This window comes from Cricetulus griseus, chromosome 2 (assembly GCF_003668045.3).
Source record: "Cricetulus griseus strain 17A/GY chromosome 2, alternate assembly CriGri-PICRH-1.0, whole genome shotgun sequence".
NCBI lineage: Eukaryota > Metazoa > Chordata > Mammalia > Rodentia > Cricetidae > Cricetulus > Cricetulus griseus.
The window spans coordinates 83,543,780-83,571,738 of record NC_048595.1 but is presented as its reverse complement, the minus strand read 5'-3'; the positions used below and the strand labels follow the sequence as shown (position 1 = coordinate 83,571,738).

At 40.6% G+C, this 27,959-nt stretch overlaps 1 protein-coding gene across 5 annotated transcripts in view; it reads right to left on the bottom strand.

The window, feature by feature from the left end:
- Fkbp15 (FKBP prolyl isomerase 15) overlaps positions 1–27,959 on the bottom strand; it is a 69,891-nt gene that overhangs the window by 8,922 nt on the left and 33,010 nt on the right. For 3 of the 5 annotated variants that reach the window (XM_027400326.2, XM_027400322.2, XM_027400323.2), the window contains exons 12-23: positions 27,525–27,632; positions 24,317–24,419; positions 23,370–23,476; positions 21,813–21,927; positions 19,886–19,995; positions 18,900–19,007; positions 17,852–17,946; positions 16,070–16,172; positions 8,850–9,021; positions 7,246–7,382; positions 1,479–1,634; positions 139–291 (exon numbers count right to left, since the gene is read on the bottom strand). In XM_027400326.2, coding sequence (XP_027256127.1) covers positions 139–291; positions 1,479–1,634; positions 7,246–7,382; positions 8,850–9,021; positions 16,070–16,172; positions 17,852–17,946; positions 18,900–19,007; positions 19,886–19,995; positions 21,813–21,927; positions 23,370–23,476; positions 24,317–24,419; positions 27,525–27,632 — 1,467 coding nt within the window. The remainder of the gene's footprint in view (positions 1–138; positions 292–1,478; positions 1,635–7,245; positions 7,383–8,849; positions 9,022–16,069; positions 16,173–17,851; positions 17,947–18,899; positions 19,008–19,885; positions 19,996–21,812; positions 21,928–23,369; positions 23,477–24,316; positions 24,420–27,524; positions 27,633–27,959) is intronic. The other 2 variants (XM_027400321.2, XM_027400325.2) reach the window with 2 other exon arrangements.

Sequence of the window (27,959 nt, the reverse complement as noted above, 5' to 3'; positions counted from 1 at the left end):
AAGATAACTAGCTGCAAGTTACACAAGTCTGGCTGTGTTTTTAGCTGTTAATACTGTCTAAGCTTGAAAGGCTGGGTGGACAGGCCTTCCACAGCCTGGAGGCCTTATGAAACTAAGCTGACTCAGGGAAAGAACTACCTCATCCTGAAGGCGGGACAGCTTCTGCTGGTAAGCATCCCTCTGTGCGCAAACCTCCTGGTACTGCTGCAGGTGCTCGTCCTTCGCAGAGGCCAAGAGATGCTCACACTTTGCTTCCCATTGGCTCTGCAGCTCAGCCTGTGCAAGAGATAGCTGCCAAGGGAAACAATAGCCAGGTGAGAATGGAGGCCCATTCTCCATAGAATTTAAAGATCTTTGCCCATGTAGTAGAAAACAACTGTTTTAAAGATCTTAATTACTTTGAAAGTATCCTTTTATTCCTTCTTGGTCTCTCTATGTGAGTGGTGTATGCACATGTATGTGTATGTATGTTCACACTCATGTCCACACACAGAAACTAGAGGAGGATATCAGGTGTCTATCACTCTCTGTGTTATTCCCTTGAGACAGGGTCTCTCACTGAACCTGGAGCTTTGCTGGCAGCCAGCACATCCCAGGGATCCTCCTGTCTCCACTGTGCACATGCAGCAAACCCAATGTTTTACTTAGGTACAGGAGATTCAAACTCAGGTCCTCAGCCGGGTGGTAGTGGCACACACCTTTAATCCCAGCACTCGGGAGGCAGAGGCAGACAGATCTCTGTGAATTGGAGACCAGCCTGGTCTACAAGAGCTAGTTCCAAGACAGGCTCCAAAGCTACACAGAGAAACCTGGTCTCAAAACCAAACCAACCAAACAAACAAACAAAAACAACTAACAAACAAACAAACAAAAACAAAACTCAGATCCTCATGCTTTCACAGTGTCAGGTCCAAAGTAGACCGCCAAAATGTCAGTGCTGGTGTCAAAGGCCTAAACACGGCTCTGGCTGGGTAAACAGTAACCCCCTTTAGGCTTTCTTTTTACAGTTTCTGTTTATTAGAAACCTCCCTTAATCCAAACCAAAGGTCAACTACTTCAAAGATAATCTAGTTCCCATTAATCTGAACAGCCTCTATTATTAGCTCAAGGTCCCCCACCCTGCTGACTGTCATATAAAATTTGCTTGCTTTTCCACCATTTTGCCTTTCCCTCTCCACTTCCTAGAGTGGTGATTTGAGCCCCAATAAACCTTTCTTTCTAGCCATGGAGTGGTCCAGTTTGGTGGTTTCACTGGACCCTCGCTTACACACAGCAAATACTCCTACCTGCTCAGTCATATCCCAATGTCAAAGTAAGGACAACTGTTCAACACTGAGAGGGAGATGGCACTGGTTGTCAGGCTTTCCATTGTTCTCCTAGGGGTACATAAGCCATAAGAAACATCTTCCTAGGGCAAGTGGAACCTACATGTTCTCTGTGTCCTCCACAGCCTCCTTGTATTTCCAAGTGCTCATTACCTGCTCTGCAGCCACTTGGTCTGTGGACACTCGAGCCTTTTTCAAGAGCTGCCGAAGTCTGTCCAGTTCCTCCTGGTGTGACTTCCGAATCTCATCCATCTCCTCCTCCGCCTGGCAGCGCTCTTGAGCCGATTTCTTTTTCCTCTCTGAGAGGTTCTTAGGAACAAGAGAAGCTCCCTCAGTACTAGCTAAACAGTGTGGATGGAGTGGTGGTCAATGACCTCAGTGGGTCATTTCTAAGAATGGTTCCTTGTTATTGGGTATTTATACACTGTGTGAAGATGTATTGCTATGATTGGTACAATAAAAAGATAGATGGCCAAAAATTAGGCAGGAGAGTATAGGTAGAACTTCCTGGCAGAGAGAACTCTGGGAGGAAGAAAGGCAAGGTCACCAAGGTGCAGAAGTAACAGGATAGGCAGTACAGAGATGAGGTAATGAGCCTCATGGAAGAACGTAGATTTAAAAATATGGGCTAATTTAAGTTATAATAACTATTTAGGAACAAGCCTAATAAAGCTGAGCTTTTATAATTAATAATAAGTCTTGGTGTCATTATTTGCATGCTGGAAGTCCCAAATGAGAAAGTACAACTTCAAATGGTACCCAATATGGGGCATGTAAATCCACATAGAGACTGAAAGAGCTGAAAAATAAGTTCCAAGTAGGCTCAATGCTTTTGGCATACAGAGGCCAGCTCTTTTAGGAGACCCGGCTGTGCAACTGTGCACTTGAGCAGCCAGCACTAGGTACAAATACCTGCCATAGGCAAACACAACAAATTCCCAGAGCTGGGGCAGGTAAATATGGCTCTGGGCTGGTATCTGCCAACATGAGGCCAGGCTCTCACAGAACCAAGGAGGATGAAGCCAGCTACCAGCACTACTCTGAGGCAGTAGCCTGGCAGTTTAAGGTTTAGCTCACTTGGTCAGAAAATACTGCAGATGCACAGAAAACCAGGTATATACTCTCTCTCTCTCTAAAAAGGTGTAGTATGCTTAAATAGGTACTTAGGTATTAAAGACAAAAAAGAAAATGGGTATAGACAATCATAGAAAAAAATAAGCAATTTAAAAATAATAAAATCTTTAAAGAGCGAATAAAGTAATACAAAAACACCATGTAAGGATGAAAAATATTGTAACACAGAGAGTTTGGACCTTATTAGGTGCTTTGTTAATTTTAAATTTTGAATGCTACTGAAAAGAGAACAACACCTGCTGAGAGACATTGGATTATGGAAGGGACTGCTGAATTAAACCAGCCTATGTACTTTGATGTCTTGGCTTCAGAATGGAAGTTGGGAAATGTGTTGCATTAGGGGATAGGAAACAAAAAGCTATGGATCCCTTCAAAACTAATAAAGATCAGATTTGGTGGGGAAGACCACCTGAAAATCTTGGCTACAGACATGAAGAAAAAAACCAAGCAAAATTACAAGACAGGTGATGTATATGCTGATTACTCTACATGGGAATAGCTCCCAGAATATTACATGCCATCTTTTAATATGCCATGAATAGAAGTTTGGTTATACAGTCCAAACAGAGTTATAAGGTTAACAGATACCTTTTACCTGCTCAAACATAAGCCCCCCCCCAAAAAATCATCTTTAACTGACTTGTGCACACTGCATATTCCATACTTGTGTGTGTGTGGGTATGCGTATATATATATATATATATATATATATATATATATATATATATGTTACCTTTAAAAGTTTATGTTTTTAGAAAAAATGGACCAGAAACCAATAAAGACAAATAGCCTCTCAGAGTGCCTCTGTTGGCAGTTTGCTAAAAATTCTGCATCTAGAACAACTTCAAAGCTGCTAGTTAAGATGATCCAGCCTCAACTACAACCAAGAATTTTCAGATAAGCTCTACACTTTCCCATTATACAGAGACTGGACAACAAATGATACAACTAGCTCTCCTAGGACTTGACCATTATTTCAATGTTCTCAGGGTCCCCTGAAGATGCCACTGCTCCCAGACATCAGGAAGTAATTTTAAGAACATGATGCCCATTCCCAAGAGGTAGGATGGGTGGTTTTTAGTTGTTCAGTAGATTATGGATGCTTATCATCATTTAGTGGGGGTTGGTTGCAAATTGTTACTAGTTATGGTCAGGGAGGAAACTAAACAATCTCATTCTGAAAAAAAATGGGAGATATAGCAACGATAGGATAAAAGGATAGATTATTGAATCTACTTTTAAACTAAAAAAGCAACCACTAATCTTAAAGATTTTACATTGGTATGGATTTTTGTAATATTGATACCTATTTAAGGTTGCGAGACATAAAAGCTTAAGTTGGTTATTTAAAAAAAAGTTTTGGGGTTTAAAAAGATATTTTGAGGATGGTAATACAAGTTAGAAAATGGTTTAGGTATAAAACTTTAAATTCATCAAGATAGGATAGATAATATTTTCAATATGCCAAATACAAATGGACTAGACATTGTGAATATAATTTTTACCAGATAATTGTTCTTATTGTATATAGTTTTAATATGTTAAAGTTAAATCCTTTTCTTTTTATTTACACAAAAGTGGGAACTGTTGTGGGATATTTGTACACTGTGTGAAGATGTATTGCTGTGATTGGTGTAATAAAAAGCTGAATGGCAAATAGCTAGACAGGAAGAGTATAGGCAGGATTTCTGGGCAGAGAGAGAACTCTGAAGAAGAACGGCAGGGTCACCAGCCAGATGCAGGAGAAGCAGGATGAGCAGTATGATGAGCACTATGGAGATGAGGTAATTAGACTTGTGGAAGAATGTAGATTAAAACATATGGGTTAATTTAAGTTATAAGACCTACTTAAGTAAACGCCTAAGCTAAGGCCAAGCTTTTATAATTAATAATAAGTCACCATGTCATTATTTGCAGGCTGGCTTCCCCAACAAGAAAGTACTACTACAGTTCCTTTTTTAAGCATCTCCCCTTTTATATTTTGTATCCCTGCTATTGAGCAAGATAAACTGTGACAAGGAAAAGGCAGGCAACAGATTTACTTCTGATCTCTTAAGAGCTGGGGACAGCATAACTTTAGTGTAGATACAAAAGAGCAGACACTCATATCTGGCTGACTGGTGAGAAGATAAATGGACATAGACTCTTTCAATGGTAATACTTTAAAATGCTTCTTAAAATACATCCAGAAATGCTACAAATTGTAAATTTGTAAATCTTAGCCAAAGATTGTAAGGATAGTCACTGTGTTAGTATCTGTAATAAGGAAAACTGAAAACAGCCCAAGATCAGAAGGAACTGCTTTATAAAGAAATGAAAGAGGGCCTGGGAAGATGGCTCAGTGAGTAAACCACTTGCCACCTGAGTATGAGGACTTGAGCTCAGGCCCCCAGAACCCATATAAAAGCAGACTTGCTTTCAGCACTCCTATGGCAAGAGGGGAAGTAGAGACAGGAGCATCTTCGGAAACTCACAGGCCAGCTAGGGAACAAGAGACTATCTCAAACAAGATGGTAGGCAAGGACTGACACTAAGCTTGTCCTCTGACTTCCATACACATGTGTATGCTTCTGCTCTCACAATCTCTCCCTGCCCACTTTCACATCACATGCACACACAATGAGGTGATAAAAACAAAGAAGAGAAAAGCATTTTATAGGTTTACACATAAAATCCATGTAAACACAGATCAGGATTGACCCCTGAAAAGATAATAGTCAAGAGGCTCACTGAAATCCCAGTATTAGTTTGCTCTTTTCATATTAAACACTTTAGAACAAAGAAAAAGATAGCAATGTTCCTGCTTTGTCCAAAAGGGTGATTACCCTGATATTAAAACTTTAAGCATTAAAATTTAAAATAATATATAACACAAAAATAGCAGGAGGGGAGTGGGTTGAGGAGACAGCTCAGTGGTTAAGAGAGCTTCCAAAGAACACAATTTTGGGCCCTAGGTCCCATGTTGGGTGGCTTACAACAACTTGTAACTACAGCTCCACTGGACCTGACATACTCTTTTGGTTTTCTAGGGCACCCATACACAAAGTAAAAATAACAATGAGGATTTGTTGCTGCTGGTGGTTTTTTGGGAAACAAGGTTTTACTATGTATCCTTAGCTGACCTAGAGCTCATTATGTAGACCAGGTTGGCTTTGAATTCACACAGATCCACCAGTCTCTACCTCCTGAGTGGTATGATTAAAACGTGTACTATTATACCCAGCTGTTTTGCTTGTTTATCTTTTTTTTGGGGGGGGGGGCCTCATTATGCAGCCTTGGCTGGTCTAGAATTCATTATGTAAGAATGGCCCTTAAACTCACAGAGATCCACCTGCCTCTGCCTACCTCCAGAGTTCTAGGATTAAAGGCATGTGTCATCACGATCATGCCTGGTAAGTATTGAAAAAATAAGAATAAATTTTTAAAAATATCAAGGTGGAAAAATAGTAATGTTTATGGCTGACAAAGGATTAATGCTCTTAATATTCTAATAGGAAAGAAGATATAGGACTCCAAAAGAGAATTCATAGGAAAAATATAAATAGGTATGAAATATATGAAAGCTTTATTACTAATAAGAATACATAGCTGCAAGGCATGGTAGCACACACCTTTAATCCCAGAACTCAGGAGGCAGGGTCAGAAGTTGGAGGCTAACCTGGTCTATATAACTCCAGGACTATATAGAAAGACCCTGTCTAAAAAACAAAAACAAACAAATCATCAAAAAGCTATTCAGTCTGTGGAGGTCCACAGCAGTTTGAAATGAGAAACCAGAAACATAAATATCCATTGATCCAGCATAGGACAGCTGCACAGTGGGCTAACAGTAGGCTACTGTGCAGTAGTGAGTATAGTGCTCTCAACACTCTTAAAAGCATTAAATATGACCCCAGTATTGTTTAGAAATGTTATCAGGACATGTTTGTATAAGGGGATATGCAATATTTTATCCATACTGAGAATAACCTGGAAGGTTCATGTATTGTTTATAGTTCTTATTTATAACCCTAAAATGAGATAAGGAATTAAAAACATTTTAATTTAATACTTTTCTGTATAGTTTGTACTTTCCCTAATATATTCATACTATATTTAAGGGGTACAGGTCAGGGTTAGGAGATGCAGGCATGATGCATCCCAAGGTTTTAGTACGGGTGCTAAGCCAACACCAGAACAGTCCAAAGCACCCTGTGAGTACACAACAAGGACCTGAGCAGTGAGCGCTGGAGTAGGGTGGTGCAAGTGGCTGCCTGCAGTAGGGGCTGCTGAATAATGAAGTATTATGCTGGCCTACTTGGGTTATGGGGGACCAGATGCCTGGGTCACCATGGCTATCACCAGGTAACCTCTAGGCCAAGCACAATCAGAACAGGAACCAATCATATAATGAAGACAATCTCAAATTTATCCTCATGGGCTTACATGGAGGGTCATGTAGCTGTTACCTGGGTGGCCAGCCTTCTGATTTGTATGTATGCCAAGGAGATTGTAGGCTTTGGAATGCTCAAGGCCCAGGCCCAGACAATTGGTACAGTGCCTGGAGGACCCCTCACCCAAGTAGCAGCTTCATAATAGAGTGATGAAAGCTGAAGTCAGGAAAGGGATGTTGGTTGGGAGGAACAGGGCCCTGGAAATACCTTACTGATCTGAGTACAGAAAGGTGGGATTTTTGTTTTTTTCTGAATAAATTTCAACTCTTAAAAAAAAATGAAAAAAAAAATGTGTATTAATCAGCTATGCCTGGCCACTTGGCTCCAAGAGGAACCAAGCTTTTGGAACTTACTTTTTCCAGGGACTCCTTCTCAGCTCGGAGGTCAGTCAGTTCTTCCTCCAGGGATGTCACCTTGAGCTCCAGCTGTCTCCGGCTTTGTTTTTCACTTTTGAATTTGGACTGTGTTTGCTCAGAGGCTTCTCGGAGCTCTAGGACAGAGGAGCAGGGAGACATGACTGTAGAACCAGAGATGCAGTGGGCACCATGGCATTCCAGAGCTCTTTCAAAGTTGCATGCTCTAATCTCTCAATCCTACCATATGAGCCTCCCTGACATGCAATAAGGATGAGCAAGCCCTACACTGACTCTATCAACCCATGTTTACCCTGAAAAGGTAAACTTGTATATGAATATACCTCCTTGCACACATGCAAAGTGTGAGAGAATGTTTTCTGAATAGTCAGACCACCTTTGATCACTCATGTAGTTCTGTTTCCACTGCCATATGACCACATGGAGTGTCTTTGCTGAGTAGAGCTCAGGTCCCTTCTCATTGCCTGGATAAGACCCTCAACTAAAACATTTGGCTGAGAATTTGCTTTCACAATATCCCTTCTCAAATAAGGTTGGGGGGTGGGAGTTATCATTTAATTTAGTATACTAAAACTTGTTTGAAAACTGGCTCTAGAAGTAATTGTCACACAGAACTATCAGAGGGAACCACAAAAACCAAAGTGAGATAGTTACATGACATTCAAATCAAAAACTGTCCAATATGCTTGTTTGAGGTGGGCCAACTACTGCTCTGTAAGAGAAAGATCGCATCTTCAAGGAATCACCTTCCCGATGCAATCAGTAATTCTGAGCTTTCTCTTAGACAGGGACCTGTGCCTTCATCCACTCAGCTGCTACTTCCTCTGTCCCTGCCCACTGGTCCCAGCTGCCTCCCACACAGGTTTCTCTATACCAAGACAACACGAACCAACATGCTGGCATTCACAAGCTTCTACCTAATCAGCATGCCTTAGTCATGCCCCTTGTGTCAAACACTGAAGTAACCCTCCTATGGTGGAAGGGATCTTACAAAGAGTAAATCACTGTCCTTGCCCTCCAGGGACTTATATTTCAGATGGAAGAAGAGACTTATAAATGGTGCTTATGGACGGCTTTTTGAATGGTCAGAATAATGCACAAAGAGATAAAGGGCTTTCAAGGAGAGATCCAATGGCCCAGAAAAGCTGTGCAACATGCAGGTTTTCAGAGAGGACTGGAGGCACTACTGATGGTGAGTACACCAATCTAAACACAGCAATTACAAGAAAAAGAGCGTGATGAGAAGTAAAACAGGAAGAGCAGTCAGCAGGTCTGCTGTCATGGCAGAGTCCTGGGCTATAGAACAGGAGATGAGCAGAGGACAGGGGCCTTGACTCCAAGCTGGACTAAGTAACAACCTCAAAGAGAAACTGTGTGACTTGTCAATTACAACTGACTGGGGGAGGGGGTGTCTTTCTGTTCTTTATGTAAAACAATCAATAGTTTTTCTACCAGTCCTCCTTGATGCTCAGTCCTTAAAAAGAATCATGAACATTATGCCGAAGGAACTAACAGGAAGGAAGCCATTTAACTCCTTAAGTTTAAATGGCAGTCATGCTGGACATTCTCCTCTGAGAACTTACCTGAGAGGTCGGCCTGGAGTCTGGTGACCTGGCCCCTGAGAAGATCTGTCTCCTTCAAGCTTTCTGTTAGCTGCACCTGCAGCTCTGTCTCCTTCTTCTGGTGAGCTGTCATTTTCAGCTGTAGGTGAGAGACTCGTGCAGTGGCTGCTGCTAACTCTTCTGTCACCTTGGCCTGAACAGTGACAAAGGGGGACATCACTTTAGACACAAGCAATCTAAGTGCTAATTCAACCTCATGTGACACTAAGCTGATGGTATCAGTAGACAGGGATGGAGAAAAGGACACCCTCTACCAGCACTGAGCTAAAATCAAGCCTTGAAAATGTACAAGGCCTCAGGACTGAATTCTGTTGCAGAAATACATTCTTAGGAACTACTACACATGCCAGGGGTGGTAGTACACCCCTGGAATCCCATCACTTGGGAAGATAAAGCAGGAGGATAAAGAGTTCCAGACAAGCCTAGATTGCATAACAAGACCATTTCAAAAGCAAATAAACAGAGAAAAAAAACGTACTATAGGAGATGACAAAAAGTTTGTTACAAGGCTGTTCAGTGCAGCATTAAGTTGTAACAGAATGTAAAAGTAACATAAAACACTGAAAAGATTTAAGCAAGCAAAATAGGAAACATTCTGTGTGTTATCAAAATTATATTTAAAAGAGAATACTCAATAACATGGAATACAGCTAGAACCTACTTCTAGATGAGGAACATCAGTGGATTATCAAATAGCATGTTAAAGATTGTTATAAAATGGGGCTGGAGAGATGGCTCAGAGGTTAAGAGCACTGCCTGCTCTTCCAAAGGTCCTGAGTTCAATTCCCAGCAACCACATGGTGGCTCACGGCCATCTGTAATGAGATTTGGTGCCCTCTTCTGGCCTACAGGCATACATGCAAGCTGAACACTACACATAAATAAATAAATATTTTTAAAAAAAGATTGTTATAAAATGATCCATATGTGAGGAAAGAGCTCCCATTTTTCATCAATGGCTAATCTAGATAGAAACTGTTTCCTACTTTCTTCTTGCTGACTGGATTATACTTTACATGAGTCTTTGAAAGAGATGTTTTTTTAAATTATTCTTTCAAACAATAATGTCCTGTTGCTCAGTCTCATATTGATAATCACATAGAAATATATTTTCAGGAGCTAGCAAGATGGCTCAGTGGGTAAGACTGCCAAGATTGACAACCAGAATTTGATTTCCAGGATTCACATGGTAGAAAGAGAAAATCAGTACTAGAAAGTTGACCTCCACATGTGTACTGTAGCAAATACATGCCCACACACATATAAGAACACAAAATAAATAAATAAATAAAAATGTAACAAAAGCCATATTCAACTTCCCATTTATATAAGAGGATTATATGCATACTGAATCTTCATACCTCCCAGATAAAACAGCAGATAAGCTATAAATTCTTCAGTAGTATATATGGATGTTCTCCTCTCCCTCTTTTTTTTTTAAATTTACATCATATTCTACCATGTGGATATAACATAGTTCATTCTGTATTGTAGTAGACATAGATCGTTTCTGGCCTTTCTCATTACACCAAGGAGCATCTTAGATTGACTGTATGCAATGATCTCCTTTGAATGCAAGAGCCATTTAGAATATCTTTTTAAATTAATTTTTTATTTAAATTAGAAACAATCTTATTTTACATACCAATCCCAGTTCCCTCTCCTTCCTCTCCTCCCTCTCCCATTTAGAATATCCTTAGGTACAGAACTGCTATATCAAAGGAAACCCATGTGCAATTTTGTATATCATTGGTTCTCCTCCATCAGCTTTTCTACATATTTCATCACCCACTGCCAAAATTCCAATCAAGCTGATGAGATATTGGACTTGTGCCACTTTCTAACATTTCTGTGATTGACAAAGACCAACTTTAAAGAGACTAAATATTCTCAGGGAATTTATGATGAAGGTGAAATGACTGAAAACTATCAGGTGGTATTCTGAACACTAATGATGACAACAATGATTATAAGGATAGTCAAGAAAAGGCCAGCTACTGCATCCATTTCCTTGAACTGCCATGCTTCCCATAACACACAAAGTCAGACATTAGGAAAGGCAGTGTGGGGTTGCTCTGTGGATAACCAGGCTGTGTCCGGGGCTGGGCTGGCTCCCTCATGCTATGATATTGCTACCATGATTCCCTCTATACTGTTAATACTTTATGCACACTTTATAGTTGTCTACTTTTGTCTTATTATTTGTAGGTTCTTACGGTATTCACTGTGCACACCTGTTTTTACAGTACTTATTCCTATGGTTGGGGATATATCTCAGTAGTGGAACACTTGCCAAGCATGTACTAGGCCCTAGTATTACATAATCCTTGCCTTACCCTCAAGCATTTATCAACTGTCTAGCTTCCATTTAAAGTCTGGTATTTTGACTCTCCTAACAGTGAGGAAAATGAAACAAAAGTGTATATGAACTAACAATAAATAGGCCATGAATTTGAGAGTACATGTGACCTTTACAGCAGGCAATAAGATAATTTTTATCGCCAGTCGGTGGTGGAGCTCACCTTTAATCCCAGCACTCTGGAGGTAGAGGCTAGTGGATCTCTGAGTTCGAGGCCAGCCTGCTCTACAGAAAAAGTTCTGGGACAGGCTCCAAAGCTACAGAGAAACAAAGATACTTTTTATCTACAACCTCCAGAGTAGGCTTCATCTTCCTCACATGGAATGAAGAATAAAGATCCCTTGCTGTTCTGCTTCACACAGCCCATGAAAACTGAACTAACATAGAACTCAGACAGCACTGCACCTCCATGGAGCCTAGAGAGCTCACTAATTACAACAGAGTCCCTCACAATATCTGACGACCCCTCTGTCCAAAAGGACAGAGTAGGGGACACTCAAAAGTTCTTCCCCACATTTTCTTTTAAAGTGATGTGTCACCATTTAGCTCAAACTGGCCTCAAATTAATGATCCTCTTATCGAAGTACTAAGATTACAGGCATGTGATACCATGACCAGCTTCAATGTTGTTTTTGTAGCAGTTCCTTACCCAGAAAGGCCTACTACAGAAGCATAAAATAGTCTCACTCAAACACATGTACATACTCAAAAACAACAACAACATATTAACCATGGTTATCTTTGAGTGGAAGGATTACCAGTGACTTATGTGTTAAGGCTTTTTTGTTGTTGTTTTTGTTGTTGTTGTTATTTTATTGGAATGAACAGATCAAACTTTTATAAGTTAGAAAAAAGTACATGTGACTATGTGTGTACATGTAGATATTTACAGATATAATCACAATATTTTAAAATTGTCAGGATAGGCAATGTCAAGGGGGAAAGGAAATCAGTGGGAACCTACACAGTCATGGGAGGACTCTGACTCCTATCCGGAACAATGTCCACTGTTGAGGTAGAGAGCTGGGAAAAGAAGCAAGCATTCAAAGACAAGGAAGCATGGACACTAGAAGCAGGAAAGCAGCATCAGAAGAAACAGCACTCTGATACAGTGCTAGAAATGAGCCCATGAGCAAATCTTATCTACCTTCTGGGCCTTGACTTGTTCCTTTAAAAATAAGTTCATTGAGCTCAACTCCTCTAACAGCTCTTCCACTTTGAATCATTACTTCATAAGAAAACGGATTCTTATGAATCAATTCTGTCACAAAGAAAAAGTTCCACTTACCAAATATTCATTGAACACCTAACCATATTTTTTCTGAGAAGTGCTTGCAGGTAGAAATCTGCCTCCTGAAAGAACTGCTGGTCTTCCTTTACGAGAGATCACAGAGAGACTACCAAAGTAGATAAAAGCTGTTGCACACCTCAAATCCCAGCACTCAGAGGCAGAGGCATGTGCATCTCTGTGAGTTCAAGGCCAGCCTGGTCTACATAGCTAGCTTCAGACCAACCAGCACTACATAGGACACCCTGTCTCTAACAGCAAATTTAAAAAAAGAAGTAGCTCATCCAGGGATAGTGACACACACCTGGAAGGCTGAGCAGGAGGTTGAAGAGTCTGCAGCACCTTGGGTTATATACCAAAACCTTGTTAGAGCAAACCTGAGCTACATAGTGAGAACCTATATGAACAAACAAAGAAGAAAAAAACAACTACCAGGGGACAGTTAAGGCTTAAAATGTATCACTGAAATAATGGTAATCAGTGGAATCATGGAGAGGCCCTAGCCATCAGCTGGGAGGTTCCCTGGAGCAAATCTAGGCTCTTAGGATACCAGGCAGGCTGCTGTTGTTATTCTACTCCTGCTGTTTGGCTATTACACATAGACACCTGCTAGGCTCAGTGCCAGGCACCTGAAGAGTTTTAGAATGCAAAAACACAAGCTAAGTAAGAGGTTGGTAGACTATGACTGGTTCATGGGCCAAATTAGATCACTACTTGTTTGGGGGAATAAAGTTTCATTGGAACATACTTGTGAATCCATGTACATACAGCAATGATATTGAACATGAAAGCCACATGCTGAGCCTACATAAAAGCAAAAGTATCCAGATTCAGAGACTATGACAAAAGAAATGACTTTTATACCTGGGTAAGTACTAGAATAGAGAAGAGCTTTGGAAAAGTTATCTTAGATGTCTATACTAAATTAGAAACCCAGGAGGTAAGGCTTAAAAATATGTAATTCTGATCAAGTTTCCCAAGTGATTCTGAGGTAGCTAAACTGCTGTTTGGGTATCAGTGGTCTATAGCATAAGTTATAGTCATCATTTACCCCAGAATAGTAACAGTGAGGATAAACAGTATATTTGGATGCTCTAGTAGGCCTGGGGTTGGAGAGATAAGGAAAAAGGAGAGGGAAAATAAAAATAAAATCAGAGAAAGGAGACATAGTAAGGCACATTTTGTGGAAAGCAGTGAAGTTTCAGGCTGCTGCTCTTGACCAGGTCTTCAGTAGACAGCCACATAAATGAATGGTAGCAATGGGAAAGAAACAGTGCTGGAATTGGACGGGACTGTTCAGGGTAAGGTACAGCTCATCTGAGGTTAAATGGCTGTCTTAGTTACTGTTCTACTGCTAAGACACTATGACCAAAGCAACTTAGAGAAAGATGCATTTAATTGAGGGCTTGCTTACAGTTTAGAGGGTTGATCCATGATCATCATGGTAGAGAGTATGAAAGCAGGCAGGCATGGTATGATACTGGAGCAATGGCCAGAAGCTCACATCTGGTCCATAAGTTACAGAGTGAGACTGGACCTGCTGTGGGCCTTTGAAACCTTCAAGGCCACCACCTCCAACAAGGTGGACACACACCTCCAACAAGGCCACACCCCGTATCATTCCTAAACAGTCTACCAACTGGGAAAAGAACATTGAAATACATGAGCCTATGGGGGCCATTCAAACTACCACCCTGGCCAAAGACATGAATTACTGGATAGGATGGCTAAGCAAACAGAAAAATTAGCTTGAAACATAATAAAGAACCCTTATTATCAGAGTATAAGAAATCAAGTCAAAATCACAAGTTATAATGTTTATTCTGTTTAATTTTGCATGTTTCCAAGGAAGAGTAAATGATAAAATATGAACTGCTTAGAATTTCATGAAAAAATACAAGATAAAGACCAAGGATTTCCCAGATAAGAGTGATGACCTAAAAAAGAAGGAATCTGTTCTGGATAGTGTCCAGTAGGCAAGAGGAAAACTGGGCTCCAGATTAGTTGACCCCCAACCCAAGACACAATAGCATCTTTTTCACTTCTATTCAAAGCAGATCAAAAATCCTGTATCTGAAGGACTAAACTTGCAGTAATTCATGCTCCCCTCTTTCCTTATTTATTTGGTTGTTAATTTATTTACTTATCTATGTATCTGTCTATTTGCTGCAGCAGGGTCTCATGTAGCTCAAACTTTGGCTTCAAACTTTCCACCTAGTAGAGAATGACCTTGAACTCCTTCCTGACACTCCTGCTTCTACCCTCACACTCTGGGACTATACACATGTGTCACCATGTCCAATTCTATTATTTTCCCTTGATTTTGACTCTTGAGACAGAATCTCACTATGTAGCCTGACTGGCCTGGAATTTGCTATGTAGACCAGGCTGGCCTCAAATTCACAGAGGTGAGTTTGCCTCTGTCTCCCAAGTAACAGGATTAAAGGTGTGTGCCACCTCACCTGGCATTTTATTCTTTTTGTTTGTTTGTTTTTCGAGACAGGGTTTCTCTGTGTAGCTTTGGAGCCTATCTTGGCACTTGCTCTGGAGACCAGGCTGGCCTCGAACTCACAGAGATCCGCCTGCCTCTGCCTCTGCCTCCTGAGTGCTGGGATTAAAGGTGTGCGCAACCAACCCCCGGCTAGTAATGGTTTTTTTTTGTTTTTTGGTTTTTTTTTTTTTTGGTTTTTCAAGACAGGGTTTCTCTGTGGCTTTGGAGGCTGTTCTGGAACTAGCTCTTGTAGAACAGGCTGGTCTCGAACTCACAGAGATCCACCTACCTCTGCCTCCCAAGTGCTGGGTTTAAAGGCGTGTGCCACCAACATCCGGCGGCATTTTACTCTTTAAGGCAAGGTCTCACTATGTAGCCCAGGCTGGCCTGGTACTTGCTATGTACCTCAGGGTGAACTTGAACTTACAGTAATCCTTTTGTCTTGGCCCTCCAAGTCCTGGGATTATACACATATGCCACATGTCTGGCTCCAAAGTAGCACTTTAAAATGATTTTGTCAAATTCAAATGAGTAACAAACTAAACACAGAGGAAAGATCAAATTAGACCATCCTAAATTCCATGAAGAACATACAAATTTATTTCATGGCATAATAAAAATTTTCTTTTGATTCTATCAAAAGAATAAATTTAACTTCTTGTAAATTAAAATATCCTCACCATTATCATATTATTAAGACAGGTGATTGGATTTTTTTTTTCTTTCTTTTTTGAGACAGGATGTCACTATGTAACTCAGGTTGCCCTTGAATTATAGATTCTCCTGCCTCTGCCTGTCAGAAGCTGGGGTTACAGGCAAAAAACAGCACTCCTAGTTCAATCATTGTTTTGAGTCAACTTACTGCAGAACATTTAGCAAAACAGATCTAGAAATGATTAATACATGAAAATCTGTTGGAGGATTTCTAGGACTCTCCCTAGAGATGGCAAATATCCTGAATAGAAACTTGGAAGTTCATATGTAGGACTACTTCTCAGCTCTAGATATCCCAACCTGGGCTTTCCTCTGTCCTGCTATTTTACCTTCTCTTGTTCAGCATGCAATACTCTTGCCTGTGTGTTTTCTGTGGCTGTTTGAAGTGAGTTGTTCCTCTTCTCCATCATCAGGTTACTCTGCTCAACATACCTGAGACAGAAATAAAGACAAAAGAAAATATTTACTAAGCACTGAATGACTGAGAGGCACAAGTGAACCCACTCAGTTCTTGTGACATTGCTCTACACCTTCATCAGAGACAATCCGAGGGGAGCCAGAGAGATGGATCATAGGTTCAGAGCCTCTGATATTCTTGCCGAGCTCCTGGGTCCAGTTTCCAGGACCCACATCATGGCTCACCACCATCTGTAACTCCAGTTCCAAGGGATCCAGCTCTGTCTTCTCTCAAGGGGCACTGCACCCCCCCACACACACACACCCCACACACGCACGATGCACAGATTATGCAAGCAAAACATCCATATGCATATTTTTTAAGCTTTAAAAAAAAAAAAAAAACCAATCTGAAAGCACTTTGCTTTCCTGAGACCTGCTGTAATTAAACAAGCTATCTGTAGTAACCAAGGAGGTGGCAAGCTGGGCCACAGATGAACCACTCTGCATAATAAAGGGAGACATTCACAGGGTGTGAGCTAATGAAAGATTTTAGTTTGCTGAGAGAAAAAGTTTTGAAAGATTTTAGTTCACAGAGAGAAAAAGTTTCCCACAGGCCTTGGCCCATTACAAGGAAGTTGGCCCCAACCCCGGGCTCATCCTATGGTTTAGACGGGGGCGATCGCCAAGGCAACCCTCTTTGGGTCACACCTGGCTGGCCAACAGACAATCAAGGACTTTCCAGGGTATGTTCTGTGGTTTTTCCTTTGTAGAAAAGCAGGTCACACCTGGGTGACCACTCTAACATGAGATCATACTTTGTAATCAATCACTTTGTGCCCCTTGCCTGTATGCTGATCTGCGGTTTTTTCCTATATGAGGAGCCTGTAACCCTTGCTGGGGTGTGCAGCTTCCCCGATATTGCTGACACCCGAATGCACATTCGTTCAATAAACCCTCTTGCTTTTGCAGCTCTTGGTCTGGTTTCTGAGTCTTGGGGGCTCCTTGGGATCCTGAGGCTCTTAGGGGTCTGGGGGTCTTTCACTAATGGAAGATGGGGAGGAAAGAAAAGGGGGTAAGAAGACTGTAAGCCTTCTTCCAAGCCTGCCATGTGAGAGACAAAAAACACTAGACAAGAAAAATACAGGGAAAAATGACACTTTCAAGTGAAACTTGAAACTGCATGAAGACTAGCTCTGTTTACCTTTCCACCCCTCACAAAGCTCAGAAGGCTCCACTAAAAACTACAAAATGATTGTGCTTTATGAAATCAGTGAGGTTGATTTCTGGTTGATAAAATAGCCCACACAGATAAGAGTGGACACAATTTTCTCTGTAACACCATTTTCAGAAATGAGGAAGCTAGGCTTGCAGACATAAACAAAATACCCAAAACCACACAATAAGTGAAGGGCAGAGCTGAGGGTCAAACACAGGTAGGTCTTATACCAACCACACCCACATCAGAGTTTAACCCTGAAGTTGTAAACAGGTAATTCACACAATAAGCAGAAACAGAAATGGCTGATATACATGGGTGGATGAATGGGTTGCAGCTCAGAGGAATTGTGAACTTAATTTGTTCAAGGTCCTCGGATTCAAAAACCAAAACAAAACAAATGTAGAGAAGAGGACTGTGATTAAAGCTGCATTTTAGTGGACAAATTACATTAAACCCTTTGCCCACCCTACCCTGGCCTTGTCCCTGTCATTACCTCTGATTTCGCTCAATGAGTTCACTAATCTTGTCATTCTGCTCTTCTATCCGACTGCTTTTCTCAAGTAGTTCCTGCTTCAGTCTCTCATTTTCCTGAATCCAGATACACAGTAAGCAAGGTAAGCAAGTGCCTTAAAAGGTCCCCATGTCTTGACAGTCCCACTTCCTATCCATTCTCTGCTTCCTGGCTGCAGCTGCAATGTGACCAGCCACCTCATGTTCTGCTGCCATGCCTTCCCTGCCATGGTATATTGGATCCCCAAACTATAAGGCAAAATAACGTGGAGCCATGGGTAGCTTTTGAACAAACACTAAAGCTTAATTCCCCACAGATATAACTGATAAGGTAACAAACTGAATTATACCTGATGGATTCTAATCACTAGGCTAGATAGGTTGAGGACTGAAATGGCCAGAAAATAAAGTGAGAGTTTAAGATTGGGTGAAGAGGCAAGTTTCTTTTTTTAGTACATACAATATAAATCATACTGATACATAGCATGTATAGTGTAGTATACTATTGCTTAGTATAACAGGATATAGTATATAGCATATAGATGGCTGTGATTCAAATGTGAAATGCCACCCACATGCTCCCGTGTTTAAATACTTGATCTCCAGTTTGGGGTGAACTGGAGGTGGGGTCCAGTTAAAGTAAGTGGGTCACAGAGGATGGTCCTGAAGGGTTCCAAGCTAGATCCCACTTCCTGTTGGCTCTCTGCTCAATGGGACCATTTGTCTCACCCTCTGCTACCATTCCTACCTGCTATGAGGGGCTTATATGCTCTCAAACTAGGAAGCAAAATAAAACCTGCTTCCTTAAGTTGTTTGTTATCAGGTATTCAGTCACTGCAATGAGAAAAATAACTAATACAACAGTTCAAGTCATAGGACTAAATTAAGCTATAATGGCTTTTACAACTGTGGTATTCAACACATGCTATTTCAGGGGGTGGGGGACAGATTTTCAAAGGATAGCACATCTGATCTGAGGAGGGAGCATGGGCAAGCTCTCCAGCCTGTGCTGTGTGCTCTATTGCCCTCACCTGAATGATTCGCTGGATGTTGCTCATAATCATGCTTGTTTCCATTGTGACTGACATGTTAGGAAGAAGCATAGAATTGCCAGAGCTATGCTTCTGTAACTCTTCAACCTGCAAAAGGGAAGCCAGGAAGACCCTGTGAACATGCTGAAATGTAATTCACCCAGGACCAATCACTTTTTTGAAAGAGTTAATAAATTCCCAAGACAATATCTAAATGTAAGCCTGCTTTCTCCTGCTAACTTGATCCCAAAGTAAAGATAACCACCCTTCTAGGTAAATGACTAAAACTGTGAATATGGGAAACCAAGAAAGAGTTTTATTACAGTTGTGGCTTCTTCTATTTACAGCCTATTTATTGTCTACTTCCTGTCCCAACCCCCCTTTTTTACACTTTCGTTATCTCCTTTTAAAATTAAAAGAATATATACATATATATATATATATATATACACATATATACACACACACACACACACAATTAGACTTATTTATTTTATTTTATGTGTCTTGATTGTTTTGCCTACAAGGATGTATGTGTACCATATGTGTGTTTTTTGTGCATCAGAGATGAGAAGAGGGCATCAGATCTCCTAGAAATGTGGGTGCTGGGAACTGAACTTTGGTCCTCTGCAAAAGCACTCTTAATCACTGAACTGTTTCTCTAGCCCTCTATTTATTATTTCTTTATTACAATTTCATACATCCAAACAATATGTCTTTATCATACCCACTCTCTTTTATTAAAAGTAGTATTTATTTATTCAAAATATTCTATACATTATTATGTGTACATATGATACGTGTGAGTATGGACATGTACACTTGTGTTCCTGTACATGTGCCAAAGTCAGAGCATGATTTGCAGGAGTCGGTTCTCTCTTTCCATGATGAATTTCAGGAATAAAACTCAAGTTGTTGGATGTGTTCAGCAAGTGCTTTTACCTGCTGAGCCATCCCAGCCCAAGCCTCAGCTCTCACTCAGTCACCTTAGTCATGAGATGATCCATTTTATCAGCCACTTTGCTGACTGCCATTCGAATTTCAGTGTTGTGTTGCCGGGCTTCAGTCATGAGAAAGGACATCATGTCACCTGATCCTAAACAGACATGAAAAAGAACTAACTTACAAACCTGGAAAGAGGAAACTATGGGTAGAAAAAATCAAGGGAGGTTTTAGCAGAGAAAAGAAAGGACCCTTCCATGTACTAGGGTTCCCAAGCTAATAATGACTAGGTTATACTACTGCAAAATCTGGCCCAAGTGTACACTGGTCCAAGTTTATATCCACTTTGGACTACTATAATCTTGGCGCTTACATCGCTTCCCCTTTCACCCAACAGCATGCCAGGATTGCACAGGCACCAGGAATACAGCCATGAATAAAATATTGTTCCCGATTTTAGTGGGTTTCATCTGGGAAACTTACATATAAACAAATCATTATAACAGAGTATTTTACATGCAAGATGGACATAGCAGCACATGACTGTAACTCACAAGGCACACATATTAGCCTGGGCTTCATGAGATACTATCTCAAAAACAATTTTTTAAGGGGGTGATTTCAAGTGCAAAAAACAGGCCATGTATAAAGTATAAAAAAGCAGCACCTTAACAACAGTATTAACCTTTTGATGATATTCATATGTAATTGTGTCAATAGGAGCGGCGGATGGAGAGGGGGTGAGCCAGAGGAAATGTCAGGTTGGGGGGATACAAAAGTGTTTCAAAGATAGAGAAGGGACAGGGTTTCAGACAAAGGCTGCATTTAGGAAGCCCTTCCCACTTCAGAACTGCAAATTAAGCTGTTGGATATACTTGGATATACTCTTGCCACTAACAGATGCCAAAGTGATTACCAAGCAAAAGACAGTCTCCCCACCATGGCAGAAAACTAACACATCAGTCAACATTCCACCTGCTTTGTTTACAAAACACACCTATGCTTGCACAAGTGCATAAAATAGATACAAAGTTGCCCAAGCAACTATGAGAGATGCTCTCCTATGGGTAGAAGTTTAATGACAGACAGGACAGTTACCTTTAATTTATTCTGTTTTGTATTGCTTGACACTTTTATTAAAGTGAATTACTTTCATAATCTACAATTTCTAAAGAAATAGTTTTCATCTGAGGCACTCAACACCCAGTCCCAGTGCTTCCTCTCAATCCCCTCTAGTGTTTGCTCTTACACTACCTGCTACACACACTAGTCACTCTGACAGAAGAATTAAAAGGGCTGATAGGAGAGCATGGAAGGAAAAAGACACAGAATGTGGGTACAAAGGGACTTTGGGAAAGATGCAAATACTCTAAAAATGGATTGTTGTGATAGATGTGCAACTTTGAACATTCCCTAAAAAACACAAAATAAATAAATAAAAAATCCTGGGGTGTGAAGAGATGATCAGCTGGTAAAAGTGTTTGCTCCACAAGCTCAAGGACCTGAATTTTAATCCCCAGCATTCACCAAAAATAGTAACAAAAAAAGTTGAGCATGGTTGTGTATACCTGTAACCCCAGCACTGGGGGGTAGATACAGGTAGATCCTGAAAGCTCCCTGGCTAGCCACTCTGTCCAAAATGGCAGATTTCCAGTTCACTGAGAGACCTAGTCTTATAACAATAAGCTGCAGACCAATAGAGGAAGTCATTCAATGTCCAGTTCTGACCTACACACACATGTACACAGGTGCACATACATGTATACTCATTTGCATGCACACATATGTAGATACACAACATGTACTATATATATATTGTATTTAAATATATTTAAATGAATCATATGGTATATAAATTACATCTCAAGCTGCTAAAACAATGAAAAGAAAGAAAGGGTAGAGAGTTGTTGGAGGAAAAATAAAAACAGAATGGGAGGGAGGAGAGACTGGGAGGAGGAAGTTATTCCCTACCTTGAAAATGGGGAGCCTGGGTCAGTTGTGCTGGGTACAAGGGCCGAACAGGCTGTACCTGGGAGGTAACTGAGCATGCCTGGGGATATATGTAGGGTTGCACACCTGCACAGGGCTGAGAAAGTGACAAGTTACTTGTTTACTTTCCTATGACAGAACAAAGCAGATAAACAGGGAGGAGGCTTGAAGTTATTAAAGCTGGAAATGATAAGACAAGGGTTAGGCAGTTGTATATGGGACTTGATGGTACCTGGTCACTCCAGTACTACCCAGAACCTGAGGTCACTATCCAGTCTTCTGGCAATATGATTTTATGAAGTGTTAATTTATTCCCTACAAAGATATCACCACACTACCAGGCCTATTTTTAAGGAAAACTTGAAACTAAGTAAACCCTGTTTAGTTTCTTTTGAAGAAAAATGTTAGTTTTCAAAATTTCAAACTAAGTCAGCCAATTTTCTGGATGCCTCAGGATGCCTCTCCATTGCTAGTCTTTTCAAAATTTGTAAGCCTGTGTGTCTATGCACAAATGTGGAGGAGGGGGGATTCTAACACACCCAATATGGTGGGTTCTTAAGAGCTGAGCCCCTGGACTATTTTGTTTGTGTGTGTTTTCAGACATGGTTTCATGTAGCTCAGGCTAGCCTCAAAAATCACTATATAGCTAAGGATACCCTTGCATTCTTGATGTTCCTGCTTCCAGCTCCTTAGTGCTGGGATTACAGATGTTTGCCACCATGTTCAGTCCCCTTGCTAGACCCTGATGCTTATCTGGGTGACCAGAAGCTCTCATTTTCATTGAGTATCTCACTGTGAAAGGAAGATGTTACTGTTTTATGGGGATTTGCTACATGGGCTAAATGAGGTGATACAGGCAAAGCCCCTAACAACTGGCAAATTAAGTGCCTAGCAAAAGGCAAATGTTCAATAAACATCAGCAATCATTTTGAGGAGAGTCATTATTTCCCCACAGGAAAACTAGCTTATTTCCAAGAATAATATAATAACCCAAACATTGTTTAATTAAATCAAAAGGTCTTAGTCCATGATAGAGGGATTTTCCATTGTGGCAGACTTTCTTCAGTTTTCTCTGTTCAGAATCACCACAGAGGGCAGGCGCTGGGGAGATAGCTCTTGGTATGTTATGTGCACCAACGGGACCTTTGCTATGTGCTAGGCCCAGGCCTTTAATAGGTACTTTGCTTATTCTTCACAGAAACTTGTAAACAGAAAACCTTATGTAGTTTTAGGGATACAAAGTAATAATTTAGGGAAAGGGAAATGACAAATATTGACTTGGGGAACTGCTACTGTGTAAAAAGGAGAGAAAGATCTGTGTTCAGACAAGAAGACCAACAGAAATTATATCTCATGACTGAAACCATTATAAAATAAAATTGTTACCTGAGGGCTGGATGTGGTGGTGTACACCATTAGTGTCAGCTCTCAGGAGGCAAGAGGCAAGCAGATCTCTGAGAGTTTGAGGCAAGGCAAGACTACACAATGAGACCCTGTCCCAAAATAATAAAGAAATTAATTAATTTAAAAAATAGTTACCTGGAAGGTCTGAGTATTTCCAGATACAGCTGAGTGGGAATCAAGGGGTGCAACTTGCATCAAGGCAGAAGAGGGTGATTGGAACCCAGAAACAGATGGTTGAGGTGCTAAAATAAATCAAGATATTTTTACTGTTATCCATCCTTGTTTCTTGTGTTAACACAAAAACACAACTCTCACCTCAAAGGGAATAAGAAATAATTTATTTTGGAGCCAAATATGCATGACCAGGACCCAGGAACACAGATATAGATTATTCCAAATTCCATGTTCCTATGTAGTTAACAGTTTCATGAAGTTCTCACCAATCTAGACACTTTTTAAATACAGTGGTGGGAATATCAGGGAGGTGAGCTCAGGAAAGGCAATTGACTATTAAAGGTGCTAAAGATAGCCCACAATAAATTACAACTGGTTTCTGGACCTGCTGAATCCCTACCTCTCCACAACCACTGGCCTCTCATAAGTTAGTCAGCTCTGCAGAAGGTTTGATGTCAGGTGGGGTCCTTTCCTTCAGGATGTCAGGAACTTTCCTTCACACTCATAAGTCTGGACTAGCACCTGACATTCCCATGCTTTAAACTGGACCACTTTCCCGACTCAATTTCCCAAAGCAGCTCCACGGGCATCCCAGCAACTGACTGAAACAGTGTTCCCTCGTGCATCTGACTCAGATCCCATCTGCTGACACAAGTGCAAAATAACAGAGAGGGACATGTCTCAACAGCTGAGCACAGATTTCCAAAAGGGACAATGCAACACAGCAGAAATCACAACAAACAGGCTGACTCCATCTGAGTCTGAAAGTATTCTACTAGGACAAACTGACAAGTGTTAGTTCCTAATCCAGGCCCTAGAACTAACAACGCAAGCTAATCATCTAAGGAACATTGAAGAAAACTTGAATCCAAATCAAGGGCCGAGCCATAGAGAGGTTCCTTTCTTACCCTGTGAGGCCATCTGTGGTAACACTGGATGGGCTGGCTGAAGGGAAGGCTGGACAGATGGTGTCACCAGGGACTGCCCAGCTCCTCGTAGAGCAGTTGCATCCTGAAAGAGGCACAAGGGTTGGTCTCTATGTGTGGGCCTTTGGCCGAAGACTGAGGCTGCCCATCTCTAACTCTGCTCGCAATACAGGATTTCTGCTCGCAAGCAAGAAACAGGAAGGAAAGGCAGGCAGAAAGCCAATAGTAAAGGATATGAGTAGTACAAAGGAAGTGTTCAATTATGCAAGAGAGCAAGAGCCTTTCTTCCTATAAATCATATCAAATAATTAAATACAGTTCATTTCTGCAGATGTTCTAAACTGTCAGTGTTTCATCGTTTCAACCATATGAACCAAAAGATCTACAGAACACACCATCAGCTACCTGACTGATCAAACCTGTTCCCATAAGAAGGGCCTCTTACACAAGGAAAGCTAACAACCCAGCCTCACTTTCCTGCCAAATCATTTCCCAGAGCTCAGAGCAGACACAGCAAACTGGACAGAGTGGGATTTTCTGCACCTCATTGGCATGCTGGCCTTGATGCTGTCCATCTAGAGTGTTTGCCCAAATTCTTTCATTGTTGTTTTTTTTTTTTGAGAAAGTTTTTTTGAGTCTTTCTATGCAGTCATTGCTGTCCTGGAACTTGCTATGTGGACCAGACTGGCCTCAGACTCAGAGATACTCCTGTCTCTGCCTCCCAAGTGCTGAGATTAAGGGTGTGTGTCACCACACCCAACTGTTTGCTCTCATTCTTTATGTTTTTTTAAAAGAATCATAAAACCGCCGGGTGTTGGTGGCCCATGCCTTTAATCACAGCACGCAGGAGGCAGAGGCAGGCAGATCTCTGTGAATTCGAGGCCAGCCTGGTCTCCAGAGCGAGTGCCAGGATAAGCTCCAAAGCTACACAGAGAAACCCTGTCTCAAAAAACAACAACAACAACAACAACAACAACAAAAAATCATAAAACCAAAGCTGTAACTCTAAGTAAAGCTGCTCCATCTTCCTATTTCATGCAAGGACAGGAAGTTGTGACACACAACTCATGTGACTATAATTCATGTACTATGGTTCAAGACTATCACTTCTTGGTCATTCTTATACTTTAGAGCTCTCCCAGCCCCCAATATTCTCTTCTAGGAAAATCAGCCCACTTTAGATAATTATCAATTTCTAAGTCAACTCAAATGTCTACCAGTAAAGAGAATTATGCTAAATAGAAGGCCACTGAATTGTCAATACTTTATGTATATTACTGAAAGTATTTATGATATAACATTAAGTTTAAAACTAAGTTTATAAAGCAATATAAAGACACAATGCCCTTATTATTAAACATATTCTTTCTTTATAATTTTTAATTATTATGCAATAAAGTAACTTAGTTTTAATTATATTTACATTTTAATTAATTATATGCAAAAGTAATTTTTAATAAATTATATTATTCAAATTTCGTTTGTAGAAACCAGGAAAACAATAACAAAACAATACGTTCTATTTAAAATGTTAGAACTTCCCAGGAAACAAAACAATACTATAAAAAATAAATCCTACTTCAGAGCACATTTTATATCTTTTCATTTTATATCAAATGAAAAACAATTTCAAAAATCAAATCAGTTCATTTGAGAAAGGATTGTTTTATCAGAAATAAGCTAACCATTGAAAAAAAGCTTAAGTTACTTTATGTCCTTCTGGATTACAAATTTAGATATAAATAAATATAAAATAATCATATTTCTGAAAGATATGCCATATTTCTAAAATCTAAAAATAGGGGTGCTTTCTTTTGTATGTATGTGTTTATATGTGTTCATGTGTGTATATAGGAAGGCATGTGTACATCTGTGCACTTTCGTGCATGTGGAGGTCAAAGATCAATACTGAGTGTTTTGCACGATCATTTCTCACCATAATTCTGAGTCAGGGTTTCTCACTAAACCTAGAGTTCACTGACTGAGTAGACTGACTGACTCTCAGGCCCAGGGATACCTCTTGTCCTCGCCTCTCCTCAGAGCTGGGATTACAGGCATGAGCCATTGCACCTGGCTTTTTTGTTGTTGTTGGTGGTGGTGGTTTTTCAAGACAGGGTTTCTCTGTATTGCTTTGGAGGTCGTCCTGGAACTCGCTCTGTAGACCAGGCTGGCCTCAAACTCACACAGATTCGCCTGCCTCTGCCTCTGGAGTGCTGGGATTAAGGGCCTATACCACCAATGCCCGGCTTGCACCTGTCTCTTAAGTGGGTGCTGGAAAACTACTTAGGTTTGCATAGCAAGCCCTTTACCCACTGAACTATCTCCCCAGCCCTGGGGATGCTTTCTAAGTACAATATCAAGAGCAAAAAACAAGGGGGATTAGTAGATATGATTTCAACAAGATTCTTGAACTTCTAAATAATGTTTTTAAAACACAGGAAAAGCATCATATATAAAATCATAAAATGCAACAGTTTGGTATTTAAACAACAGGCATCATTGCTGAGAAGATCAGTATTCCCCAAACTGAGCCAAACATTCAATCAACAAACATGGATGGAAGCCAGAAGTAGTGGCATGTGCCTATACTCCTATACACTGGGAGACTGAGGTAGGAAGTCACTTGAACCCAGGAAGTTACGAGCCTAGGCAACATGATGAGACTCAAAGGGGAAAAAAAAAAAAAAAAAAAAAAGGAAGTAGAATTGAGCACCTGTAGACATGCAGACATGCATACAGGCAAAGCACCCATATGCATAAAAAGATTTTAAGAGTAAAAGAAACTTTTAAAACACAGAATAGAGTGGCAGCTGCTGTGGGTTGTACATCTTGTCCAAAAATTGATCCTTTTTTCTCAACATGAAGCAGATTTATTAACTTCAGATAGGCAGCTAAAGATTATGAGCAATACAGATTCCAGATCCTGGCACATGAACACTAACTAAACCTCTCTAAATTCTCTAGTTCTTGTGTCTGGTGTGCAGAATTACTTCTAAACAGTCCAGTGCTTGTGTCAGATGTGCATGACTTACTCCATTTGGGGAAGGCCTAATCACAGGAGAAAGACATGTACCCACACTGATCTCACGGTGACTCTGGATTAGAAGCAGGAAAGGAACTTAATTCACCCAAAGAAACAGAAGATGGCAACACCTGTATTATGAATTTTAGTACAGTTACAGGGACATACTTCCGTTTCTGAGTCATTGGAATCCAGCTGTGGTGGAAGGATGGGCAGCATGGGCTGGCCCATTTTAGCCATACGAGAGATCAGCTTGGCCTTGACTGTATCAGGACTCTAAAAAGAAAGCACAAACATCACTGTGACTGAGGTTTATTGCTTTCATACAGGTCTACTTCTTTGCCTGTGTCAAAAGCTTTAGCCCTACTATTCCCTATCTGAAGTCATTCTTCTAGAAAGCATGAATTATTTATGATACCAAATACAATGCAAATGCCATGTAAATACAGTATTGAGGAAATAATGACAAGAAAGATGTCTGTGCACATTCAGCTCAGATGCAATTCCTATAGTCCCCCAAAAGGAAGTAAGAATTAAAAATGTCATGCATAGAAGCATACAATTAATAACAACAGTAAAACTAAGTCCCTATAGATCTGGAAT